The sequence below is a fragment of the Amblyomma americanum genome, chromosome 4 (genome assembly GCF_052857255.1).
Source record: "Amblyomma americanum isolate KBUSLIRL-KWMA chromosome 4, ASM5285725v1, whole genome shotgun sequence".
NCBI lineage: Eukaryota > Metazoa > Arthropoda > Arachnida > Ixodida > Ixodidae > Amblyomma > Amblyomma americanum.
The window spans coordinates 163,550,085-163,572,603 of NC_135500.1; the positions used below are offsets into that span (position 1 = coordinate 163,550,085).

The window sequence follows — 22,519 nt, forward strand, 5'->3', positions numbered from 1 at the left end:
GCAACATTTACGGTTGTCATTCAGTGTAACAGTCAACTTAGTTGCTTTCATTTCTTTTTCGTGGTCCAATAGAGCCAAGTATGTTTGCTTCTGACCACCATACGCAACGACGGTGGGTCCATTTTATAAAGAAAAAAAGAGACCATTAGAAAACTAATGTATTAGTTATTATTTTCATTGCAGTCCAAATTTTTCCCGGAAAAAGTCATGCACTGTTTATGATTTCTGTTTCTTAAGCAAAGCAGCATGAACCTGGTCCTTTATAGGCGGAAACCGGCCGCTTAAATAGGTTGAAAAGTTTTCAACTACAACAGAGCGTCCTGTGTTTACAGTATGGGAGCACATCTTCGACTGTCTTTAATAAAGTGTCATTTAGAAAAAATTCACACAGCAACTGACGCACCTTTTAATGAACTTTGTTTTATAAACACTGCTTACTTTACAGCATATCAACATCATACATGTTTTATGTGACAATTGGAAAGGCACCATTGCTTGTTCTTTTTTTCTTGAACCAATATTTTCGAGCGAGAACAGAAGAGAAACTTTCAATCATCACTCATGGAGTCCTGCACTGAAAAAATAAATGACAGCACCTCCGCGTTCAAAATAATATAGAATAATGCAAAGAAAAAATGTGACTTCACTGCAATGTGCAAAGAAGTGTTTGAAATGAAGATGGCGGAATCGACCTCCTTTAGTTGTGGGACCTTTTGTTGGGTTTGAAACCTAAATAATTTAGCAGGGAGGGTCGCGCTATATCTACAAAACCATAGATTTAATCCCGCTTTTCGTGAGTGCTTGGGTGGGTGGTATTGGACTAGCACACTGCTGTGAACAGTAAGGCTGTTCGCGTCATGCTCATTTCGTGAAAGAGGGTACATAAGTAGAAGTATGCTGGTTGCCAAACAAATACGTATTTTTTACATCTTTGTATGTTCTTCAGAGGTGACAGTGATGATAAGATCGATGCTGCCTCGAGATGACTTATGTTATTCCAGGCATACAAGAAAGTAGCGGCCACGACAAACCGACCAGTTAGCCAGAAGCATTTAGTGATTTTCCGAAAAACAATATCCTCATTTTCGAAATTTCCATCTTTAAGACTAATGAAAAAACGTAGTGAAGTTTGGAGAGTTTGACAAAATAAAATTGATACGAATCAAAGAATTAACTTCTGTCTTCCACCTGATTTCGAAACCAGCTGCTCTGAGCGCGCAGGAAGCCCAGCCCACAAAAACACACGGCGACTAATTAGATCATGTGTTGGCAGTGCGATAGCCTTAATTTTGCACAGCTCTTCGGGAGACTGGCTATTTTGCACGTGGGCGTGCTGTTTTCCTACTCACTTTCTAATTTGTCATTTTTGAACACCACATCAGCACCTGCCACGGCTTTAAGGTGGAGGCTTCACACAGTCGTGCATAGATGGTGTCGTCACTTCCGGTCTCATGATGTCACGTCCCTTCAGCCAATGTGATTTCTCCGATTTGGCAACGTCACTTCCCGTCAGCCATTCAGAGAATTTTACGGCAGACAACGCCGCACGCCGCCGGGTTTTTTTCTCCGTTGAACCTTTTAATGCTATCTCATCAGTAAACAGAGAGGTCTGAGAATGCGGTGACGTAACCTTTTCACGAATGCGTAACTTCTGTGAGAGGCGCTCACTTCTGAATGCGGCGGAAAAGATCCCGAAGCACTGTGACTTTTCTAAAGACGGCAGCGCATGGCCCAGATATTTTGTTCTCTTAATATTGCCGTTCTGTTGGAATGGTGCTAAAGCAATCTTGGTAAGTAGGACATCTGGCAACATGCTAGGGATTATCACCAAACAAATAAGAGAGATAAAGAGCTGCAACGTTTCGGCGTGTAGGTCTGGCCTATAGAAACAATAGCTTGGCCAGCGTAAAACAACAGAGACACGTAGACGACGTCGGCATGCCACTGTGGCTTTTTTTTCTGCGCTAGTTTTCGTGGAAGGTAGACTGTAAGCCTGCTCTACCACGAGAGCTGTGACCACGCGACTCGAACGCCCGTCTTCTACGCTTCTAGCTCGGAGGAGGTTCATAGCAGATAAGGAATCTTGAAAGGATCACTATCTCGTCAGACCCTCACGGATTGGGGTGGCTGGGGCTTCTGGCGTGTTCTTAGCGGGTACTTGAAAAAAAAAAGATGTGAAAAAACAAAGGTTGAGTCGATAAATATCTCAACACCTAAAGCACTTGCGAAGTTCTGACAGCTTGATTATTCTCTTAGCAATAAAGCCCTTTAAGATTCTCTTGATTGAAACAAGAGGAGTCAGTCATTAAAAATAACTAAGAAAATGTAATCTTCTTTGAAGCAACCTTGAGCGCTATTTCTTTTTGAGTGCGAAAGCTAAATTTACCACGGAAATCAGCCTTCAACTCACCTTGATATTCTCTATTTAGGAAAACTAGAACAATAAAGAAAATGCGTTGTATATCGGTGGCATTTTTCAAATATCGAGCTTGACTCGGAGTACAAGAATTGAGAGGATCTTCAAAGTGCACAAATAGGTCTATTTGTTCTGTGCAGAGGGAATCAAATTGACAAATTTTGTAAAAATATTACAGAAAACACAACTCGTGAGTGAAGATTAGTCTTTAGCCTATTATTGCCGGAGAGCTACAATTCGCTTTACGCGCCTTCACATAGCGACGATATCATTACACCCGGGATTTGCGCCATACACTCATAAAAACTGGGGAGGAAGATGAAGTTTTGATGATAACAGCCGATGAAAATAGGCATTGGACTGCGTTATAACCTTCCACGATTCGCGTCAACAGAGAGTCCCGGACGCTTCAATGTTTCCCTTCAGAAATCTTCACATTTGTGGCTTTCCATGCTGAAGTTCGCAGTTTCAAGCCTTTTAAGTTTTATAAAAGCGCACCCTTTCGCTACTCCATTGCGTGCTCGCTCGTAACAGCAATGAACGAAGGCAATGAAAACACTCTAACATATAATTTATAACACTAATTTACAACACATCACACATTTAACTGAACTTCAAGCAACCTCCAGTCAAAGGAGGTTACCACCCCTGTGCTGTTCTTTTCTTGTGCCCAGTCTCATATGAGTTGGATCTTTCCTGTGAAGGAGAACATGACGTAATGCTTCAAGCAGTTGAGACTGTTTTCTTCGAAGACAAATCGCCTTCTTCTTAAAGTGCGCGCGATGGGCAGTTTTCTTGGAGAGAAACATATGTATAACAACGGTAGCCGCACTATGTGCAGCATCATAAATTCGAAAAGGGAACAAGGGCGCACATCTCGTACGATACCACGGACAACGCGATTAAAAACGCCCTAATTGAGCAAAATTTTATCGGAAACGAATTTTGCCGATGCCTGCTGTAAGTTTCAGCCATTTGTTATCCTCACTGTAAACGAATGATCAAACCACTGAAAATGGCCGAAAGTTTCGTTTCCCACCTTTTACACTTTGCACATAAAACACATTGAAATGCACAGCTATTTCCGCAACGTTGCACTGGAACACACCACTACATCAGTGAGACACACGATCTCGCTTTAGTCGTTCATGTGCTTTTGGTAGGTTGTACAAACGTCGGAACGCCAAACAACAAACTTCTGGAAACAAGCTCAGCACACCGTGCATGAGTTATGGGTAATTTTTTTGTATTTCTTCTTTCGTTAGAAGATGGTCGCACTGTCGTGTCGTCGTTATGGAAGCACAGCTGATGACCCCATGTTGGAAAGCAGGCACCAAGGTTGTGAAGCTTGCATTGTCTTGCACTGCCACGGGCCGTCATGGGTCGTTCTAAACAGTGAAGTGTACGAAGAAAACCCGCTAACTCACACACGCCGTGTTGTCTTATTTGTACACGGTGTCTTAACAACGTTCGCGAAATCCACTCCATTAGTTTGAAACTTTTTTTTCCTTCTTCACTTGGGGCCAACTCGCGAGTTAGGTGTTTTTCCAAGGTCACAGGAGTTGACGTTGCGTGTTTCTAAAAAACAAGCGACGACCACTTGCGTCATCTATCACAGCGGTTGCCCGCGCATGAGCACACTGAACGTTTGTCACCACCACAACTCCGACGACACTGTTGCCGTGTGCGTTCGCACGTCCGTCGGCTTGAGCTGAAGCATCCGTCACGAGGTTTCGGCTCGCGCGCTAAGACCCAGCACGTGTGAATCCGGCCAGGAGACGGGGTTGCACGGTGATCCCTCGTCTCTATGCAGAGTCTGCAGCATTCTCTCTTCTTCAGTGATACGTTACGTAGGACACTGCGTGAACAGGCCTCGTCTTCCCGTACTGCACCAGCGAGAGGTTCCGGCCTGTGAGGGAAAGAGAGCACGCATATAGGCACTGCCAAAGACTCTCTGCAATAACTGAATCTTGGTTGCGTTCACACTCGCTAGGTTTTTAACGAGCTCCACATGCGGGTCCATAGTTCTTTTCTGGTTAGGCGTTGTTATGCTCTTATGCGTTACACAACTTTAAAAAAGATGCTAAAACGCGGCCCTCACTGCGTCAAGGGGAAAATAACGCGCACCCACTTTATTTGGCTCAGGTGAGATGCCACAACGTAGGCTTGCAGTTTTGACTCACAAGCGCGAGGGGCCTCTTCCGATTTGTGTTCAGAAAATTTGGCACTGTGGAAATCCTTTAGCTCTTTGACGCCGTACCCAGTTCTTTTAGTAAACTGTATGGAGTTTACGTGGATTGCTTGTCGGTTGTGTAGACATGGGCTTCTTGTTACATAAGGTGGGTAGTTGCCTTTTCATTCCAAAAACAAGCTAGCGTCACTTTTAGCCGGCCACAGACCAGCAACGGCCCTGAAGAGAACAGAGAGGAAAGAGGAGCTCATAATTATAACCACTACTCTGAAGAAGAGAATGAACAATACTGCAAACATATCAAATAAAAGAAGGAATATTAAACTTCTTACACCTCTTTTAATAAAAGGCTTATTAAATAAACTTGGCGAAAAATGCCCAGAATTCTACTCACACTAATTTTATAAGAGCGGTAGGAAAGTTTTCAGTAGTACTGGCATATAAGAGCATAGAAACTGAGTATTGACGGCACGAAAATCAGAGCGAGAAGTTAGGCATTTGTGTTCACTTATATATAAATTACGCCAATTGTTCCTGTGCACCGTGAGACAGTCACATTCATTCGTCGTTGATCCACATGACTACTGTCGTGGTCAGAAGAATATGGACCAGGTACCACCAGCCAAAGTCTTCTCATGCATTACCTTGTAAAATTAATGCATCTTTGGTGCGTATGCAAGTAATATTTACTTTTGCCTGTCCACATAAAGACAGCAATTTCTATTTCCGTCACTGAATGCCACAAAAGAATTTGAACGCGACGTGGAAGCGTTGTTCCTATTTTTTTTGTACACGACTGCATTTACAAAGAAATAACAAAAAGTTCTGGTGCAAGAATTTGGCGACCTTAGATGCTCAAGACAGCCAGACTAAGTAGAAGAATGAGCAGCCGGAGTTTTAACTTGATCCGTTCTCCGGCACGTTCTCAAAACTTCCTTTTACATTGCGTGCAGAAAGCAGTATTTTGTATCATTTCGAAGAGGAGCCCAATGTCTGTGCCGTATGCTTGTAGTCATGTCTCTTTTGAATGCAAGTGAGTCTTTTTTATTTTACAGCGAGAGCTGTTTTTAAGGCATTATGGAGTGTGACCACTGTTGCCCCCTCGTTTTTGTCTGCTTAATACGAGGTGGGGCTGCAAGTCTGTTTAACCAGTGATGGGTTGCCGCATTCTTCGTCCCCTTAACTAGAAACTGCGCCGAGGTGGCGATGTTATTAAACCGTTGCTCAGTGAGGAGTCGTTGCACTGTGATAGGAACAACACAAGTAGCATTGCGCGGTATTCACTTGCTGGCCGCATGGACGGTGATAGCTTTTACGCGTCAGTGTGCTTTGGAAGGGGAGCATGGTTGGCGTAGGCGTTGTGGTGGCGATCGCTCGGATTTTGTCTCGTGACCGTCAAGCGTGCATTAACTGCTGAACCCAGAACCTATATTGACCTCGTCTTCGAGTCTGACGGTCTCATGAACGCTTTTGCACACATCAGCCGCCAATTCAAAGGGTTCCTTTAAGCTAGTAAGTTGCTCCCACTGAGTCCTGCGGATTATACAGAGAGGGTAAGCACTGGTGAATTTTTTAACTGTCGCGCGAACTGTCATGTTTTTTCTGGGGTGACCATTTTTGTTACTTGCTTCGGAATCTTTTTCAAAAGCACACCATTCAGTATAAATGTGCATCACAGCTTTAGATGTACTTATAAGTAACCAATACTCTGCCGTTGATGTTTTGCATTATGCTTTTTATACATAGGTATAAATATACTCCAGGGGCCTTATTCTATAATGATTAATTATTCATGTTTCATTTCATTTGTCTTGAAATCAGCCTGGAGGCAGCATTAGAGAAATGTAGAATGCGTACAATCACAGAAACCAAAACATTGTAGACCCCCCTTCGCCAATCGCCGCACGCACCGGCCCACAGTTGGCTGGGATTGCAGCTAAAGCTGAGGTCCGGTCGCCGATGAGGCAATAGTCAGGTCGCATTTCGCGAGCACTTGAAAGCCGCTGCTACCACCCAACAACAGTGATGATGTCCATACAGGGCCGAATGGATCTCAAATGGTAAATGGTTAGTAACCCCAAATAGAATACGATCTCTGACAAGAGGTTTGGGAACATTGCATTATATTTCACGTACTCGGAGTTCTCTCTGTCATTTTAGCGAAACTGGTTTTAATTAGGAAAGCTTCCAGCAAAACATGGCACTTGCAGTGCTGTGAAAACCCCGCATCTTCATAGGCTATATATCGCTTGGCGCGTAGCCTAACGCATTTTTTATATTCACAGATATGTTTGACAGCTCATATTGGGCATCCGTAAATGCTACGACCATTTTCTAATTTGTTTTTTTTTTATAGTCTGGCAGGACTGATTCTTTTAACAAAAGTTGCCATGTGCTTTTGAATAACACGCGAGCGCATTTCGCACTCCTCAGAGGTGGCAAGGATTGGGTGGTATTTAGACCCCATTGGCTATTGTATCCAAGTAGAATGAAATTAGGGAAAGGGTATAACGCTTCGTGTTATGCAGGCTACAGACAAATTGTCTACTTCTAGAGTCGTTGATCGATGCTCACTTTGTAAGAACAGCGTGTAACACTGTTGTCTTGGACTTCAGTTCCTACTCATGCAACTTGCCTACTTGGGGCCTGAAGTGAACGTGCAAGTTAGCAGCAATCAGACAGTACAGTTTCATGCAGGAGACTGCACGTTCGCACGAAAAAAGAAATGGGCTATGAAAATGGGCACACCTTTCTTGGAATATATCTGGAAATCTCGGTCACACTCCGCTTCTGACATTTCTAAGTTTTCCGACGTGGCAGTGTTGCCTTCGAATGTCCGGCTTTCTCCTTCGTCCGGGTTGCTGTCTTCATCGGAGATTCTGGAAAGAAAACCAGACGCGCGTGTACGTGAATTAAAAAAAAACTAAATATCTCAAGAGACGTAAATTTAATAAGTATCAACGCTATTTCATACTCCAGCTGCCGCGGTGGCTGAGTGGTTATGGGGCTCGGCTGCCGGCCCGAAAGACGCGGGTTCGATCCCGGCCGCGGCGGTCGAATTTAGATGGAGGCGAAATTCTAGAGGCCCGTGTACTGTGCGATGTCAGTGCACGCTAAAGAACCCCGGGTGGTCGAAATTTCCGGAGCCCTTCACTACGGGGTCTCTTATAGCCTGAGTTGCTTTGGGACGTTAAACCCTTAGACGCCATAAGACAAGCTATTCGGTACTCCTACTCCTCGATGGGGATTTGTACACAAGGAAGTTTTGCACGGTGACAAAACATGGGCAAGTTAGTCTTATTTTTCTTTATCACTTCCACCAGCACTCGCTTGTTATCAGGCGTGTTGTCGTTTCTATGATCTGGAAATCGCAATCTACCTTGTAAGTATACGCTATCGCAATGCGGTTTTTTGAAATCGGTGAATGACGCCACATTTCGATGCAATGTTCGCCGCTAGGGAGGCATGTTTTCTTGCAGTAGATTGGTTTATGGCTTATTGGGGTTAAACGTCCCAAAGCAACTCAGGCTATGAGGGACGCCGTAATAATGGGCTCGCGAAATTTCGACAACCTGGAGTTCTTTAACGTGCACTTACATCGCACAGTACAGATACCTGTTGAATTTCGCTTCCATATTCCATCGGAATTCGACCGCCGAGGCCGGAATCGAAGCCACGTTTTTTTGGTCAGCAGCCTAGTGCCATAACCACTGAGCCACCGCGGCGGCCTTTCTTGCTGTAGAGTATTAGTGCTAAAATCGACAGAAAAGCTTGATCGCAGGATTTTCAGAAATGATTTCAAGCTTATGTTAAGCGTATGTTATGTTATGTAATTGTATATACAAGCAGGAGAGGGAATGCACAAAACAATATGAGCGAACATATAGTCAAAGAAAAGACGGAGATTGATACATAATTAATCCGTAGATCAAATATGTCATGCACAGAAGAAAAAAAACTGACACACTCAAATACAGTGCGACAACAGTGAAAAGAAAAATACAGCACATCACTCACGAAGTTGAAAAGAACTGCGCATTATTGTGTAGCGAGTTTCATTCTGAAACGGTGTTCGGTGAAAATAAAAACTGTTAAGAAGTAGCATGGATATTTCAGCACTGCAAGCAAACAGGGACGAAGCAGGACAGGACAAGGCACGCAAGATGGCAGATAATTCTGATAACTGAACAGAGTTTGACAACTAAACAAAGTACGCACGGAAAGGAACTTCACAAGTGACACACCAATGTCATTTACTTGCTTAGACACTAGTCGTGTTGCGCGAATGTCTTTGAATGTCCTCAGTAGCCATCTTGAGGTACCATACATTTTAACACCGCTCAGTTCACTATCGTTTTAGCGGCGACAGCACGACTGTGCCTCTCTGCTGTCATATACCTCTCATGATAACTTCACTACCTCATAGAATATATTTTGTGAGCGTCGTTCTTTACTGAAACTTAAGACGGGGAACATATTACGGCGTCTGCCGTGTCTCAGTCGTAGCAGCGAGACGGTTCGACCAATAATAGCCTTGATTCCTTTCAGCATAGAGAAATTGGTCGGAAAGTAAATTCTCTCGGCCCCCGAACAAGTTAATATCTCTTCAATAGCGTGTATGTAGGTCTGTTATGAACGTGATTACGCGTTTCCTGCATCATGAGCAGTGCAGTTTGGGCACATTACCTTTCGGTAGGTTTCTGGTCCGTTTTTTGCCCATACAGGCTGAAGTGCTGCCTCGGCAGCCGGTCGTACCGTGCTTCCGTCGCATTGTAAGACGCTCTTTCAAGGAGAAGCTCGTCCCAATGCCCCTCACCATCAGCTGCGAAGAAATCACGAAATTAATGCGCATTTATTATTTCGCGCATCTATCAGACAAGATTTCCTAACAGAAATGATAAAAAAACACTATACTGCTTTTGTCTTTCCTTCCAAGGATGGTGAAAACCACGAATTACCAATATGCTTTGAAATGCGGCACATCCGCATAAAATAGTCTGAGTCTAGTCCTTGCCACTGCGAACTTCTGTGATTAAAATTTGTGGACTCTCGTTCCTCGCCTAATGATAATGATAATAATGGTTTTGGGCTTGTGACTAAGAAGTTAAGGCACGAAGTTCGTCGAGGGGGCACTTCCTAGATTTCTCACTAACACCTAAGCGTCCGTTGGAGCTTACATTATTACCCAAATCTAACTTGTAAGCACAATTTTCATCGCGTTGCGTGCAGATTAGTCTGAGTTTTACAGCTCTGTCCACTTCGTTTCGTCCCGGCAACGCAATCCGAAATCCGAAAGCAGCTTCTCTAGACGTGGAAAACGATTGCAAAGCGAAGCATAATTTCCGGCATATAATATTCGCGTATACTAAGTTGCCGAACCAGTTTAGTTTGGCTGAATATCTGGGTAAAGCAAAATCAGGTGTAAATTTTGAACATGCTTGATACAGCCACTGTTGTCCATGATTTGCATCTGCGTGCATGTCGCCAACGAAAGCAGATTTTGAAGCGTAAGCTACACTGGGCGAGGCTGATCAGTTTCGCCTGTCTACAGGAGAGCCATGCTGCGCATGCGCGAGGAGCAGTGACGTCACACGGCACACAGCTGGCGCGCCGGAGCCGCCGCCGCGCGCACCTCGCCGGTCTGAGCATCCTCTGTAAACCGCACCACGTGACCAACCACGTGACTGGTCACGTGACCAACCGGAGATGCTGCCGCTCCGCCATGACGGCTCAAGGTTTAACCGTGATTAAAGGCGCATGTAGTGAATGCGCGCCTTTAATATATTAACTATTCCGAACCAGATGTCGCCGCGCTTACGCTACGTATATCCTGGCCTAACAGAGCTAGGCCATCATCAATTTTTTTTTGCTAGGTTCGAGGGCTGTCACTTGCCATTGATTGCGGGCTGTTTGACTGCAGGGAAGACACATTGTGAAGGGATTCGCTAAGAGGTCGGGAAGGTTGCTTTCTTCTAAATTGAAAGATTTGTAAATTGAAATGCTCTTTATTTTTTATTTTACCTTTCGAGGAAGTCGTAAACTATTCTTCATTATTAAATTCTTCACGTGCTTGCCTTCGGGTACGGCAACATTGTTAAACGCGAAACTGAACTGACATCACGTGATCTTGCAGAAAACCTTTAACCAGAGGTGATTCTGCGTCTATTCCGTTGTTAGAGGGCACGCGTTGCAAAAAGTAACAGGTAGTCAAAAAACTTCTGAATTTTCTTTCTACAATGCTACTAAACTAATGAGCAACATGTCTTCCAAATTTCGACATGGCTGGTAGAAAAGTGTTTCGCTTGAAAAGTACGAGCTCCTGAGAGTTTAGAGAGGAAAGCAAAACCGCAGAGTCCCCACCAGCGACGAGTTAAAGCTCGCCGTCTACCTCGAGGGGAATCCGATACCAGAAAAGACGCTCATCAGAATCCTGGGGATGAGGATACAGTCAAACCAACGCTGCCCCCGCACTCTCGCCCTACTCAAGGCATCCACCCTGCAAGTGGCCCGCATGACCACGTGCATCTCACACAGACGCCACGGCATGCGAGAGGAGGACACACTCAAGCTGGTCAGAAGCCCGGTGGTCTGCCGAGTGGCATACAGCCTTCCCCATTACAATCCCATCAAGAGTGGGGTACAACAGGTGGGCGCGATTCTACGCAAGGGCTACAAAACCGCACTCCACCTTCCCCACAGCACCTCAACCGAAAAGCTCCAAGCCTTAGGACTACACAACTCCTTCGAGAAATTGATAGAGGCGCAACTAGTCTCCCAACTGCGCAGACTACAGCAGACCCCATCTGGCAGGGAGCTCCTGAAGAAACTAGGCTGCGCCGAGCAACTTCAAGAGATACAGAGGACCGAAAAAATTTCGGACGAGTACCGCAACACACTAAAAGTAGCACCCATACCCAGGAACATGGGTCCCAACCTACGCGAAACATGCAGAGAGGCGAGGGTTGAATACCTACAAAATACACTAACACCCCAAGAAACGACAGTATACGTGGACGCAGCCACATACGCCGGAGCAGCGAGGCAGAGCAACAGCAACGCGTTAGCAACAGTGATTGATTCGAATCTACGCGAGATCACCAGCGCATCACTACGAGACTGTACGATAGTCGAGGCTGAAGAAGCGGCCGTCACTCCAGCGGCAGCGGAGGGCTATCGGTCTAAACGGTCTCTAACAATCCTTACAGACTCACAAACGGCGTGCCGGAACTGCCTACGCGGCAGAATAGGGCACGGAGCGCTCCGCATACTCCGCCCCGGAGACCACATAACACAACAACCACCAAACGAAGTACCAATTAGGCATACGATAGTATGGACGCCGGGACACACGGGAGTGGCAGGGAACCAAGAGGCGGACAGGATAGCTCGAGGGTACACTTATTACCGATCATCCAACGTAGGCGACCTCGAGGGGACCGAACCTCTACCCTAAGACTATCCGGCGATACTAAATTACTACAAGGGCTGCAGAAAGCGGTATCCACCACCGCACAACTCCCTTAGAGGACTCTGTCGCGTGGAGGCCGCTACAAACGGGCTCGTACCTGAACCTAAACGTACTCAGCAAAATGTATCCCGAACAATAGATTGGCATATCCCCCTGGTGCCACGAAACACCCACGCTGTATCACATAACGTGGGCATGCCAGAAGATAGACGTGGTGCCCGTTATATTAAACCCGAGTGCGGAGCAATGGGAGGGAGTGCTCTCCAGCGATCGCCGGGCCGACCAAGAAGGTCTGATTTGGCGAGCACAACTGGCAGCAGCATTCAGCGGAGCCCTGGACTAAGGGCAACCGACTGTTCTGCAAGAAGATGGACGGAGCCAACTGAAGACCGCAGAAGACCAGCGAATCTGGAGCTCAATAAAGTTTTTCACTCATTCTCGTGCAAGGGGTACGCGAGGTATTGTCAGCATTGCCCCAAAACTCTTTCCAAACGTGTACAAAAGTTGGAAACAGGCTCGTCACAGTTTGTTTTTGTCCTTTCTGTCCTGTTTATGTGTTTTTTTTAATACTGCCTCGAAAACGCACCAAAGCTAGAAGTAAAAAAGATGTAAACCTAGCCTTGCGAACCGTAATACGCTGGCAAAATAAAATTGACTCAGTGATTAGCGACGATGCATGAGGTGACCTTCGATTAAAAATTTCTAGCCTTCATTATTCACAACAACTTAGTTTTACTGCGGCCTATGCCGCTTATCTTTGCTTCTCAGCTTATGTTCGCGAGTTTCCGAGCATGAAAAAATCCAGCCAACAGTGTAAAAACAGAAAAATAAGCGACGAAAACTGCCAGCACTAATCATTGATCAGAATCGAATTAAAGAAGGAGGTCCCCACCTATGCACCTAGAACTGTTAATTGCAAAAAAAGCCCGCCAAATAAAAATTACACCTGCTCAATATTTTTAAGTCAATTTTCTCAGAATATGTGCGCAAAGTTGCACACAGCCTGCAGCAAAAAATATACTTTTAAGGATATATAGAAACGGCGCTAACTAGGCTCAAATGTTAAGTTCTTATGACAAAAATAAAAGTTTTTAAATACCAGTGATCGAAGTTAAGCCAAATTTTATTTTCAAGTTGTGATATAGTTAAAAAAAAGGTCATAAAACACCAGTTTCTCTCCTTTATTTCTTAAGGACAGTTTTCCTGAGGTTGTTCATGTTGTGAAAGCGAAAACATTACTGACATACTTTTAAGGATACATTTTTCGTAAACTAAAAACAGGCTAGCTCGTTAAGATGCGAACAACAACTTTTTCCTCCCCCGAGATATAATACCGAATACGGTTACATTTCAAAGACGCAAGGATACATCATGCCTGAAAATTATCAGCGGCACGGAAATTAAAAATCTGGCTATTCTGTCCCGCATTCCACGTTATTGTGTTACTTGTAGAGTTCAAAGGCTCGACTGTTGGCTTTGAGTTCCTCGTAGTTGAAGTTCCAAATTATTTTGGCTACTAAGTTTTTTAACAAATAGCAATGTTAAAAGCCGAAAAAATCGGCTGTTTTTCGAGAGCACAGTATTGGAAGCGAGCTGCTGAAACCATGTATTGAGCCTCTAACGAAGTGCTTTGTAGTAGAACGCCATAGCGACTAATTCACCGCAGCAATTAATCATGAATCAAGATCCAGCGCACAAAGTGTGTATGGTTATAAAAGCAGGTGCACATGACAATAGGGTCAGTTTTATTTATACATAAGTCGTTTTTTTCAGAGCTCCTATAATTTTCAATTTTGCTGCTCACAAATGGCTGTAGACACACTGGGCACTAAATTTAGGCTTGCAAACCATGGTGGCTCAGTGGTTTTGGCGCTCGAATACTGATCCGAAGTGCCCGGGTCCGAACCCGACCGCGGCGGCCGTGTTTTGATGAAGGCGAAACGCAAAGGCGCCCGTGTGCTGCCCGATGCCAGTGCACGTTAAAGATTCTCAGGCAGTCGAAATTATTCCGGAGCCCTCCACTACGGCACCTTTTTCCTTCTCTTCCCTTTCCTAACGGCGGGGTTCATGTTTCCGCCCAGATGTGAGACAGATACTGCGCCATTTCCTTCAGCAACATCCAATTTACGACATGCTGAGCTTCTTTGCTGAAACTGCTATTGTTGCTTAAAAGGATAATGATGATGATTATGAATTTTTATGGCGCAAGGGCAACTACGGCTAAAGAGCGCCATGGCACAAGGTATTTTCCATTTCTCAAGGTGGGTTCAAAGACCCATTTCCCAAGCATTTCTCACTAAAGAAGCTGAGCACGAGGCCAGGGGAAAGCTTGTACTCATTGTATCACCCGTACTCACTGTACCCGATGGCACCGGGGATCGAGCCCCGCACCTCCTGCATGCGAGGCGGATTCTCAACCACTTGGCCACCGCTGCGGCATGTTGCTTACAAAGGATTTGAAACGACTAGGCTATGTGTTCGCCTGAAAACATTCTAGCTATACAAATCATAAAAGCAGTAAAAACCCTAGATCCCCATGACTAAAGAATAGATCCGTATTCCCAAGGATTGGTGGCTAACACGTGCGTGCAGATGTACGCGTCCGTGTGCAAGCAGCCCGTTTCCTTGTACAACGTGAACTTTTTGGGCGAACTTCACCAGCCGATGGCTTTGCCTCCCTGCAGTTCTTCGTTGAAGTTAAGCACAGGTAAATATCGGTGGTACATGCGCTTTTGGCCGTTGTTCTTCCTGCCAATGCCGAAGCCTAAATTTTGAAGTAGTTAGACGCAGTGGGTTTTGTTAGTCTGCTGATGAAAGCGAAACTACATTAAAGCATCTTCAGGTTGATGATAATGTTCCTTACCCGATGATGTTAATTATCTTAATCGCAGGGAATGTTTTAATTCAATGAAAACGCATTCTGAAGTATTATTTTGTCAGGAGGTTTTATTTACGTTGAAGATAACATCAAGCACCCTTTGCTAAGCTTTGGACTCTTTGCCAGTTATAGTTCTCTATGTATGTAACATCTCTTAATGAAAAAAAACTGAGGAACTGAAAAGAAATTGAGAAAACTCTGATAGCTACATGTTTCTAATATATCACTGGAATGCCCATACAATATAAGGGTCAAACACGAATGTGGCGCTGAAGGATGGACTCTTGGAAACTGTGATACACACACCGGTAGAGGTACAAGGCGTCGTATTTGCTTAGCCGCTAAGAATAACGTGCACGTGCAGGCCAGGGAGACATAGGGTGGTGAAATAATAGAAAGAGCGTGGTGTTCAGGAAGGATGCCAGAAGCCTGTTGAAAGCAGAAAAATAAAACACGTACCGCCACCGCTCGGGTTCGTCCTGAAGATGGACGTGTAATGTGGGTCACCGCCGTCAAACTCTCGTGACATCTGGGCAGGAAACTGTGAAGACAAGATGGGGAGGGGAGAGTTTAGCGATGGTTCAGTCTTATAGTACAGCTCTTGTCCCTAACTTTGTACCCACTCGTTAGGGTAAATCGCACTTCTGACTCTCGGATCAAGCGACACGCAACTCCTTTCCGCAAGCCCACGTGACGTATGGTCGATGACCCACAAGTGCGATTAGATGCATGTTTTGCATCTGGCATAAAAAGTTACTGACCAGAGAATACGTGGTAAAGATATGCTCTGTGTTACCTTATGAATGTTCACACTGAAACTCAGCTTAGTCAAATTAAATCACTATCAAGCACCGTGATCCTTTTGTGGCATGTGCTTCTGGGGTGGTATACGAAATTCCCTTTTCGTGTGGCTCTAGGTACATCGGTTAAACTGGCCGATGCGTAAAAGAAAAACTACTTGTGCACAGGAGGAAAGTAGGCAATTGCAGGGACGGAAATCTATCTGTACATTGCTTTGACTGCGCTTAAAAGAACAAAAAGCCATGTAAACCGTTCTTCAGTGCGTGCGAGATAGTAGCCAAGCATAAATGCCAGGATGTAAGAAAAATAATACAAGCAGATCTGATTAGGAAAGCGGGTGTGTCATGCGTCAGCGCACCATCTGTTGCACTGACAGCCAAAGAAATTAATTTTCTGAGTGTGGCCAATTGAGGACGGTAGCGCAGTCAGATGACGTCATGCAGCAAGGTCGATTTGGTGTGTGTATCTGTCAGTAAGGTTTTCAGTTGGAACTAAGCGCTCGTGTTGTCTAAGTCTCTTTCTTCGTGTTTTTGTGTTTTTGTGCGCTTGTACGTGTTTGCAATGCCCCAACTCGCTTAACAGTCCGTGCTCCTGAGTCAAATTAGCCGAGTAATAGTTTTCGTCGTCGTATTTACCTGTTATTGTAGTGCCACGCTCGTAACGCACGTAACCAGCGTCTCTATTCTACTAAGCTACCTGCATTCCCACACCCTTTGTGGTTAATATGACACTGAATTGGAATTTGTTTTGTTAACGGAAACATATACAACTCCTTTCGCACTATGAAACTGCTGTATTCCCTCTAAATATGCATATCTGATAGTGAAGGTTCTGTGTGCTTATATGGTTCCGATTATTTTTTCATGATTGGATATTCTCCACCGTTACGTTTACAAATAAGGCTCGGACGTCATTTCTGATTATTAATTGCTTCTTGCGCTGGTATTACAACTAAGCTATTTTGTGTACTGCGATTTTCATTTTCTTGCCCCCTCTTAATTTGTCAAATCTTGGGTTGTTTTGACCACTTCTGTGATAAGCAGTGACCACTGGCATTATAAAGCAACAACCGCGTCTTCTTACATAATAATGCGAGCAAAGGAAGAGCATTTCTAGCTCCTAGTTCCCAATAACAATAACAGATCCTTCCCTATGAATGCGATCATCTTGAATTTTCTGCGTTAAGCCTCAGAAAAGTGGGTAGCAACGCTTTTCGTTCTTGAAGCGCTGCAGCAGTTGTCTCGAAAAAAAAAAAACACTATTGGAAATCGCTTCGTAAAAAATGCTGCAGGAAAGGCTTGTTTTTCCTGAGAAGGCCAAGAATCCCAAAAATAATGTGAAGGCGGTAAGACAACAAATAATAAAATGGCCGCAGTGAGATTTTCCTCCTGCAAAATTATTTTGTGAAATATACAGAGCCTAATTCACCATTATACATGTTTGGTTTGAGGTAAAAGCAAAGACATCTTCTGAGATATTCTCTGTATTAACATTCCAGTTTCATTCATTCTAAGTAGAATAACGAATGTGAGCAGTATCATGTGTTCCTTAGTTCGAATTACCGTGGCGCCTGCGGCTCCAACTTATGAGATAACATACCCGAATATGAATTCGACGAGACGCGCGCAAAGGCTCTAGGGCAAAATTTAAAGCACTTCCAGTTCAGCATTCAGACAAACCGAGTGGTTATAATCACAACGTCGTGCCTGTTCAAAATTACTGGCGTCTCCAAACCAGCGCGAACGCATCAACATCACCATCTGCTGAAGGTGTTGCTTAGTCCCCATATACAAAAGAAAAATACTTGTGCTTAATCACGGTGATTTAAGTTGCGGGTTTATTCTTAGCTGGGTGATGTGTAAGGCATTACTTTTGCCAAGAAGGCAGTCGCGAACACGCTTAAACTTTGGCGGACAAATTTCAGCGCGTGCAGCGCCCCCATTTCAGCCGTGTATGCTTCTATTCTTCGCAGTCGAAGGAAGTACGCGGAACAGCTCTCTTACGACTCTCACCAGAGTGATTGCTTCAACGGGGATGTGAAAAGTACAGATGATTCTAGCCGGCGGACCTCTGTTCTCGCCTAATGAAATACCGGCTGCGAATCATTAGCGCGGAAAATGACTCAGTCTTTGAGCCAAGCAGCATAGCGCAGAGGGCCCCAGGAATCAATGATGATGAGCCGTGCGTTCGCAATAAACCGTGGCAACCGAGAAAGAACTTTTCTCGCGAGCCTCGCAACTTTCCGTCCGTCCGCCACCGATAGCCGGCGGGTTTCGAGAACGTAATTAAACAGGTCTCGATTGGGTTCGCTGCCTGAGTCGCGTTGGATTGCTGCATGCTCATTTCGACTCGAAGCGAATGCTTTTTACGTTTAAGTTTCAGTACCGTCGAGGCTATTTGCTTGGCGCCTGGGCTGCAAGATTCTGCCTCCACGTCAAGCCGTCTGTTTTCTTCGGTCTCGTGAGCACTTGGCAATGATCTCGTCGCGTGTGATCTCTAAGTGAAACGAACAGATGGCAATGTCCGCGAACAAATATTAGGCGGAACTCTTCAGGCTGTGCCGTGCGGGGTAATGAATGCTTTACGCGTTTGATTTTTTTGAAAATGTCCTCGTTTTGCTAGCGTAGGCTTGAATCCTTTCGTTACGCAGATAAAACCACTATGGCCAAATGGTATAAGGTAGATAATGGTTCTGCTTCCTCTCAGGCCTGCTAAAACAGGCACGAACCAGCAGGCACCAGTCGGCCAGCGGAAAGTGAAATCAACTGAACTTTTCTGCTAATTTTGCTCCAGTCCTGATAATGACCGGCCTAAGAAGCGAATGCGCATGAACCTACGCTGCCGAATAGCAAGTTCCTTTATGAAAAAGATTCATGCACTACAATGCCTGATGTTCCTGATCTTATTGTATTTCTGCAAGAAGGAAAGAGCTAGGCATAAAAAGCCACACATTGGAAGTGGCGCCGAGGATACATCCGCCATCATTGTTCCACGGCGACAAGCAGAGAATAGCGGAACCCTATCGCAAGTGCATCGCCACTAATGGGAGCGATATGGAGAAGTGACGTTCTCCCAGGAAAGAGGGCATAGAGAAATTTTGATAAAACGAAACATTTTTCAATTAAGTCATTCAATAAAAAAAGGCAAAAGGTCAGTGGCCAAAGGTTACTGACCAGACATCGTATACATGCGTGTGAAGCATTAGATGCTTTCATTATGATTCCAATTACAGTCTCACCCGTAAAAAAACGAAGAATTCTGCTTAAAAAAGATGAAGAAAAAGATGCGAAGCACTTTTGTTTCTGCAATTCTTGGCATGAAGAAACAGTGCTGGATCTTTCTCACAAAAAAAAAGAAAGAGGGTTACACATATATCCTTTTTTACCTTGCCAGAGGAATTGTTTCAGAAAGTTTGTTTGAAATAGCAACATTTAATTTAGTGCCAGTAAGCAGACGTGGCCAAATATATAGTGTGTATTGTATTAAGCATCAAGTTACTGAGGATTTTGCACAGAAGTTTAACATATCAAATAAAGTCAGAAGTTACGCGACATGTCGAAAGAAATGAGTGCCAAAATATAATATTTTTTATGTACATGCTTTACGATTTCGAACAATCAACTTCAAAATAGACAGACGAGGTAAAAGATATTAGACAACACCAGCCATCATATCTTCAAAAAAAAAATTTCTTGGGTGATCCTGTTCGAGCTTGTTCTTGCTACAAAGCACCGAATTCAAACTGAATGAGAATAAACACTGTCGATAGCAGAAAAGCGTTAAATATTCCCAGCACCAAAATTAAACTTAGAAAACTAGATGATCGCGCTTTTTTATCTTGCGCGTGTTGCTTTGCGCGTAGTTGGAACTTTCGTTCATTATTTTTGCAGACATATCAATGCTTTAGAAACTTGTATATTACTTTTTCGTTACATGCTGCAACTTTCGGACATCACTCTCTTAATGATTGCCGCTCATTTTAGACCTCTGTGAGCAAAGGAGAGGACATCGAAGCTGCATGTTAGTTACTCAATTCTATTGTGATCGCAACTGCGGAACGTTTTATTTTTGTGGCAAGTTTTCTTCTTTTTTGATTTATTCCAAAGGCCTACATAACAAATAGACAAGTGGCAGGAGGGACAGAGAATGAAGTATAAATGCGCATATAAACAGCACACCTCAATGAATTACAAACTTAACACAAGAAAACAAAAAATGCTCAATAGATACAAAGGAAAAAAATTACGACTACATTTAAACAAGCCCTGCACCAAAGAAGATAACCAGAAGCAAAGAAAAGAAAACAAGAAAATTAAGAAAAATTATTTGTCATCTATTAGTGCAAACTGCGCGAGGAACTAATAAAATTAAGCACATTAGGGTCGTGTTACTGGCCAATTGTGAGCAGGACTTATCTGTAGAGGCTTTAACATAAACATTTTGATCTATTGTTTTGACAATCAATTTTACCAGGCATCATGCTTGTGAATCACAATGTGAAGAAATGAGCTGTTACAGAGATCGGTGCGTTCTCTTGGAGGCTCAGCTTTAGAAAATGGGTCAAAGTGAGAGCTAACTTTATTTTTAAATTGAGTTAAAATACACACTTAACTACTTCAAGATCCTGGACCAGATCGATGACCGCTATGTATTTTATTCCCGTTAAAGGAGCGTGAAAATAAATAAGGACCTTCCGAACTTTATATTCCCATGAGTGAAATGAATCGTGGGAAGAAACGTGCCTGTTTCGGCGGGAAGGGCACGTCGTAGGTGTGTTCGGGACGACCAGAAAGCGGCCCACCGTCGCCCACGACGGCTCCGCCGCCACCTCCGCCGCCCATGGCGGCGTTCGGGTGGCCTCGGTGCGCCCCGCCCGACGGCGAGTCCGCGTCACCAGAGTACACCGAGATGTGCGTGGTGGCGTAGGGCGAGGGGAAGTAGAGCGGGTCCCCGCGAGGTGCTTCGTACACCTTCTTGCCCACCGACGTCATCGAGATAGAGTCGCCCTTGAGGTCACCGCCGCAGGCGCGCTCTGCATGGAACGATGGTTTGCTTTAGTGTGTTGGCCGCTCGTTGCCTGAAGCAAACTTTTTACTAACACATTGAGCGGTGCAAGGACGATTACGTGACAATGATTGTGCTTGAATTTCTCCAGTCAGAGGCTGAAGTCGTTTACAATTTTACCGCTGATTAGTTAATACCAGAACCAGCTTCAACGACACCAGGCCGTTTTATGAAACCGTAGGCAGCGCATGATGGAGTGGACCCACTTTTTCAGGAGCTTCGCTGAAGAAGTAAAGGACAGTACTCCTGTAAAAAGAGGTCGCGAAAAATAGCTTCGCGTAGAAAATACCCACAAAAATGCAGCCGCCGCGGTCGGGTTGGAACCCGGGAACTTCTGATCCGGAGTTCCCGGGTTCGAAACCGACCGCAGTGGCTGCGTTTTTATGGAGGCAAAAACGCTAAGGCGCCCGTGTGCTGTGCGATGCCAGTGCACGTTAAAGATCCCCAGGTGGTCGAAATTATTCCGGAGCCCTCCACTACGGCACCTCTTTCTTCTGTCACTCCCTCCTTTATCCGTTCCCTTACAGCGCGGTTCAGGTGTCCAACGATATATGAGACAGATACAGCGCCATTTCCTTACCCCAAAAACCAATTGTTATTATTAATACAAAATACCTTCAAATACATTATGTAATGACTTTGATGATTTTGAAACAACCTGTGAAGTCGAGTTTTGTTTTTCTTTTTTGAAAAGTCAAATGAAGATCTGTGGGAAATAGACAACATTGATAAGAACACGGCACGAGCGCTAGCTGAACCGTCTAGGTGAGGCAAATTTGCAGACTAAAGAAAAATTAACCAACTAGTCAAACACCTCTTGAGTTTCCTACTTGTGACATTCTTAGGCAAGCTTTAGCGCTTCCGCGTTCATCCTTCTATGAATGGTTGTGGGCAACAAAGACTGCTTACTCAGCAAACATTTAATCAGTAACAATACAGGGTTCAACAAGGACCATATACTCGAGTGCCTTGCATTTAGTGCGGCCTTAGACACGCCTAAGAAGCATCTTCAGTTCGACTCTGTGTGCGTCCAGCGTGTGTTTGAAAATCTCTATGCTTTAGGGGAATCTGTTAATCGTGTCGTTAAAGCTTGAACCAGCACAGAACTGGCTTTGTTTCCTTCAAGAGTGTTGTCAGTGGCATCATGTTTTGCGTGGTGCCCCCTTGTTGCGGAGTGATGTCGAAGTGGTCTACAGCGTTGGGAGAGTGCAAGTACTGTATTCCGGTTTCTTTTAATTGTTATCGATCATCGCGCTTTTTGATAACCTGGCGCAAGTTGCAGCTCTCCCCGCTACTTCTATGATTTGTCCGTCAGTGTTATTGAAGGATTCAACGGAATACAATAAAAAAATTTGCAGTCTATTTGGCGGTTTAGAGAAGATGTAGGCCTGCAATGGAGTACAAGAAATGCTTAGCTTATCTAAGACGGCTCGTAGGTCATGCTGACCGGCGGCTGAACGTGCACTTGCTTCGCCCACTTCTATTTTTGACCTATGCAGCGCGAATAGTCTCCCTGGTTCTCCTGTGGCTTGAGAATCATTCACAGCTTTTGACGCTTCACGTTCGCCGTGCCCTGCCGCTTCTGCTTTTCCTGGAGGGCACTGCTCTGAGTGTCCCACGCTGCATCCGCTCTTCGACGCGCCATAGCGCTCAGCCACTTGTCATCGGCCTTGGCAGTACATTTGGCTGCCTTGGCCGTTT

At 44.6% G+C, this 22,519-nt stretch overlaps 1 protein-coding gene across 1 annotated transcript in view; it reads right to left on the bottom strand.

The window, feature by feature from the left end:
• Positions 1-400: 400 nt before the first annotated feature.
• LOC144128611 (cell adhesion molecule Dscam1-like) overlaps positions 401-22,519 on the bottom strand; it is a 396,470-nt gene continuing 374,351 nt past the window's right edge. Inside the window, exons 23-27 of the mRNA XM_077662146.1 lie at positions 20,497-20,786; positions 15,413-15,494; positions 9,294-9,429; positions 7,356-7,486; positions 401-4,325 (exon numbers count right to left, since the gene is read on the bottom strand). Of these exons, the coding sequence (XP_077518272.1) occupies positions 4,252-4,325; positions 7,356-7,486; positions 9,294-9,429; positions 15,413-15,494; positions 20,497-20,786 (713 nt within the window). The 3' untranslated portion in view covers positions 401-4,251. The remainder of the gene's footprint in view (positions 4,326-7,355; positions 7,487-9,293; positions 9,430-15,412; positions 15,495-20,496; positions 20,787-22,519) is intronic.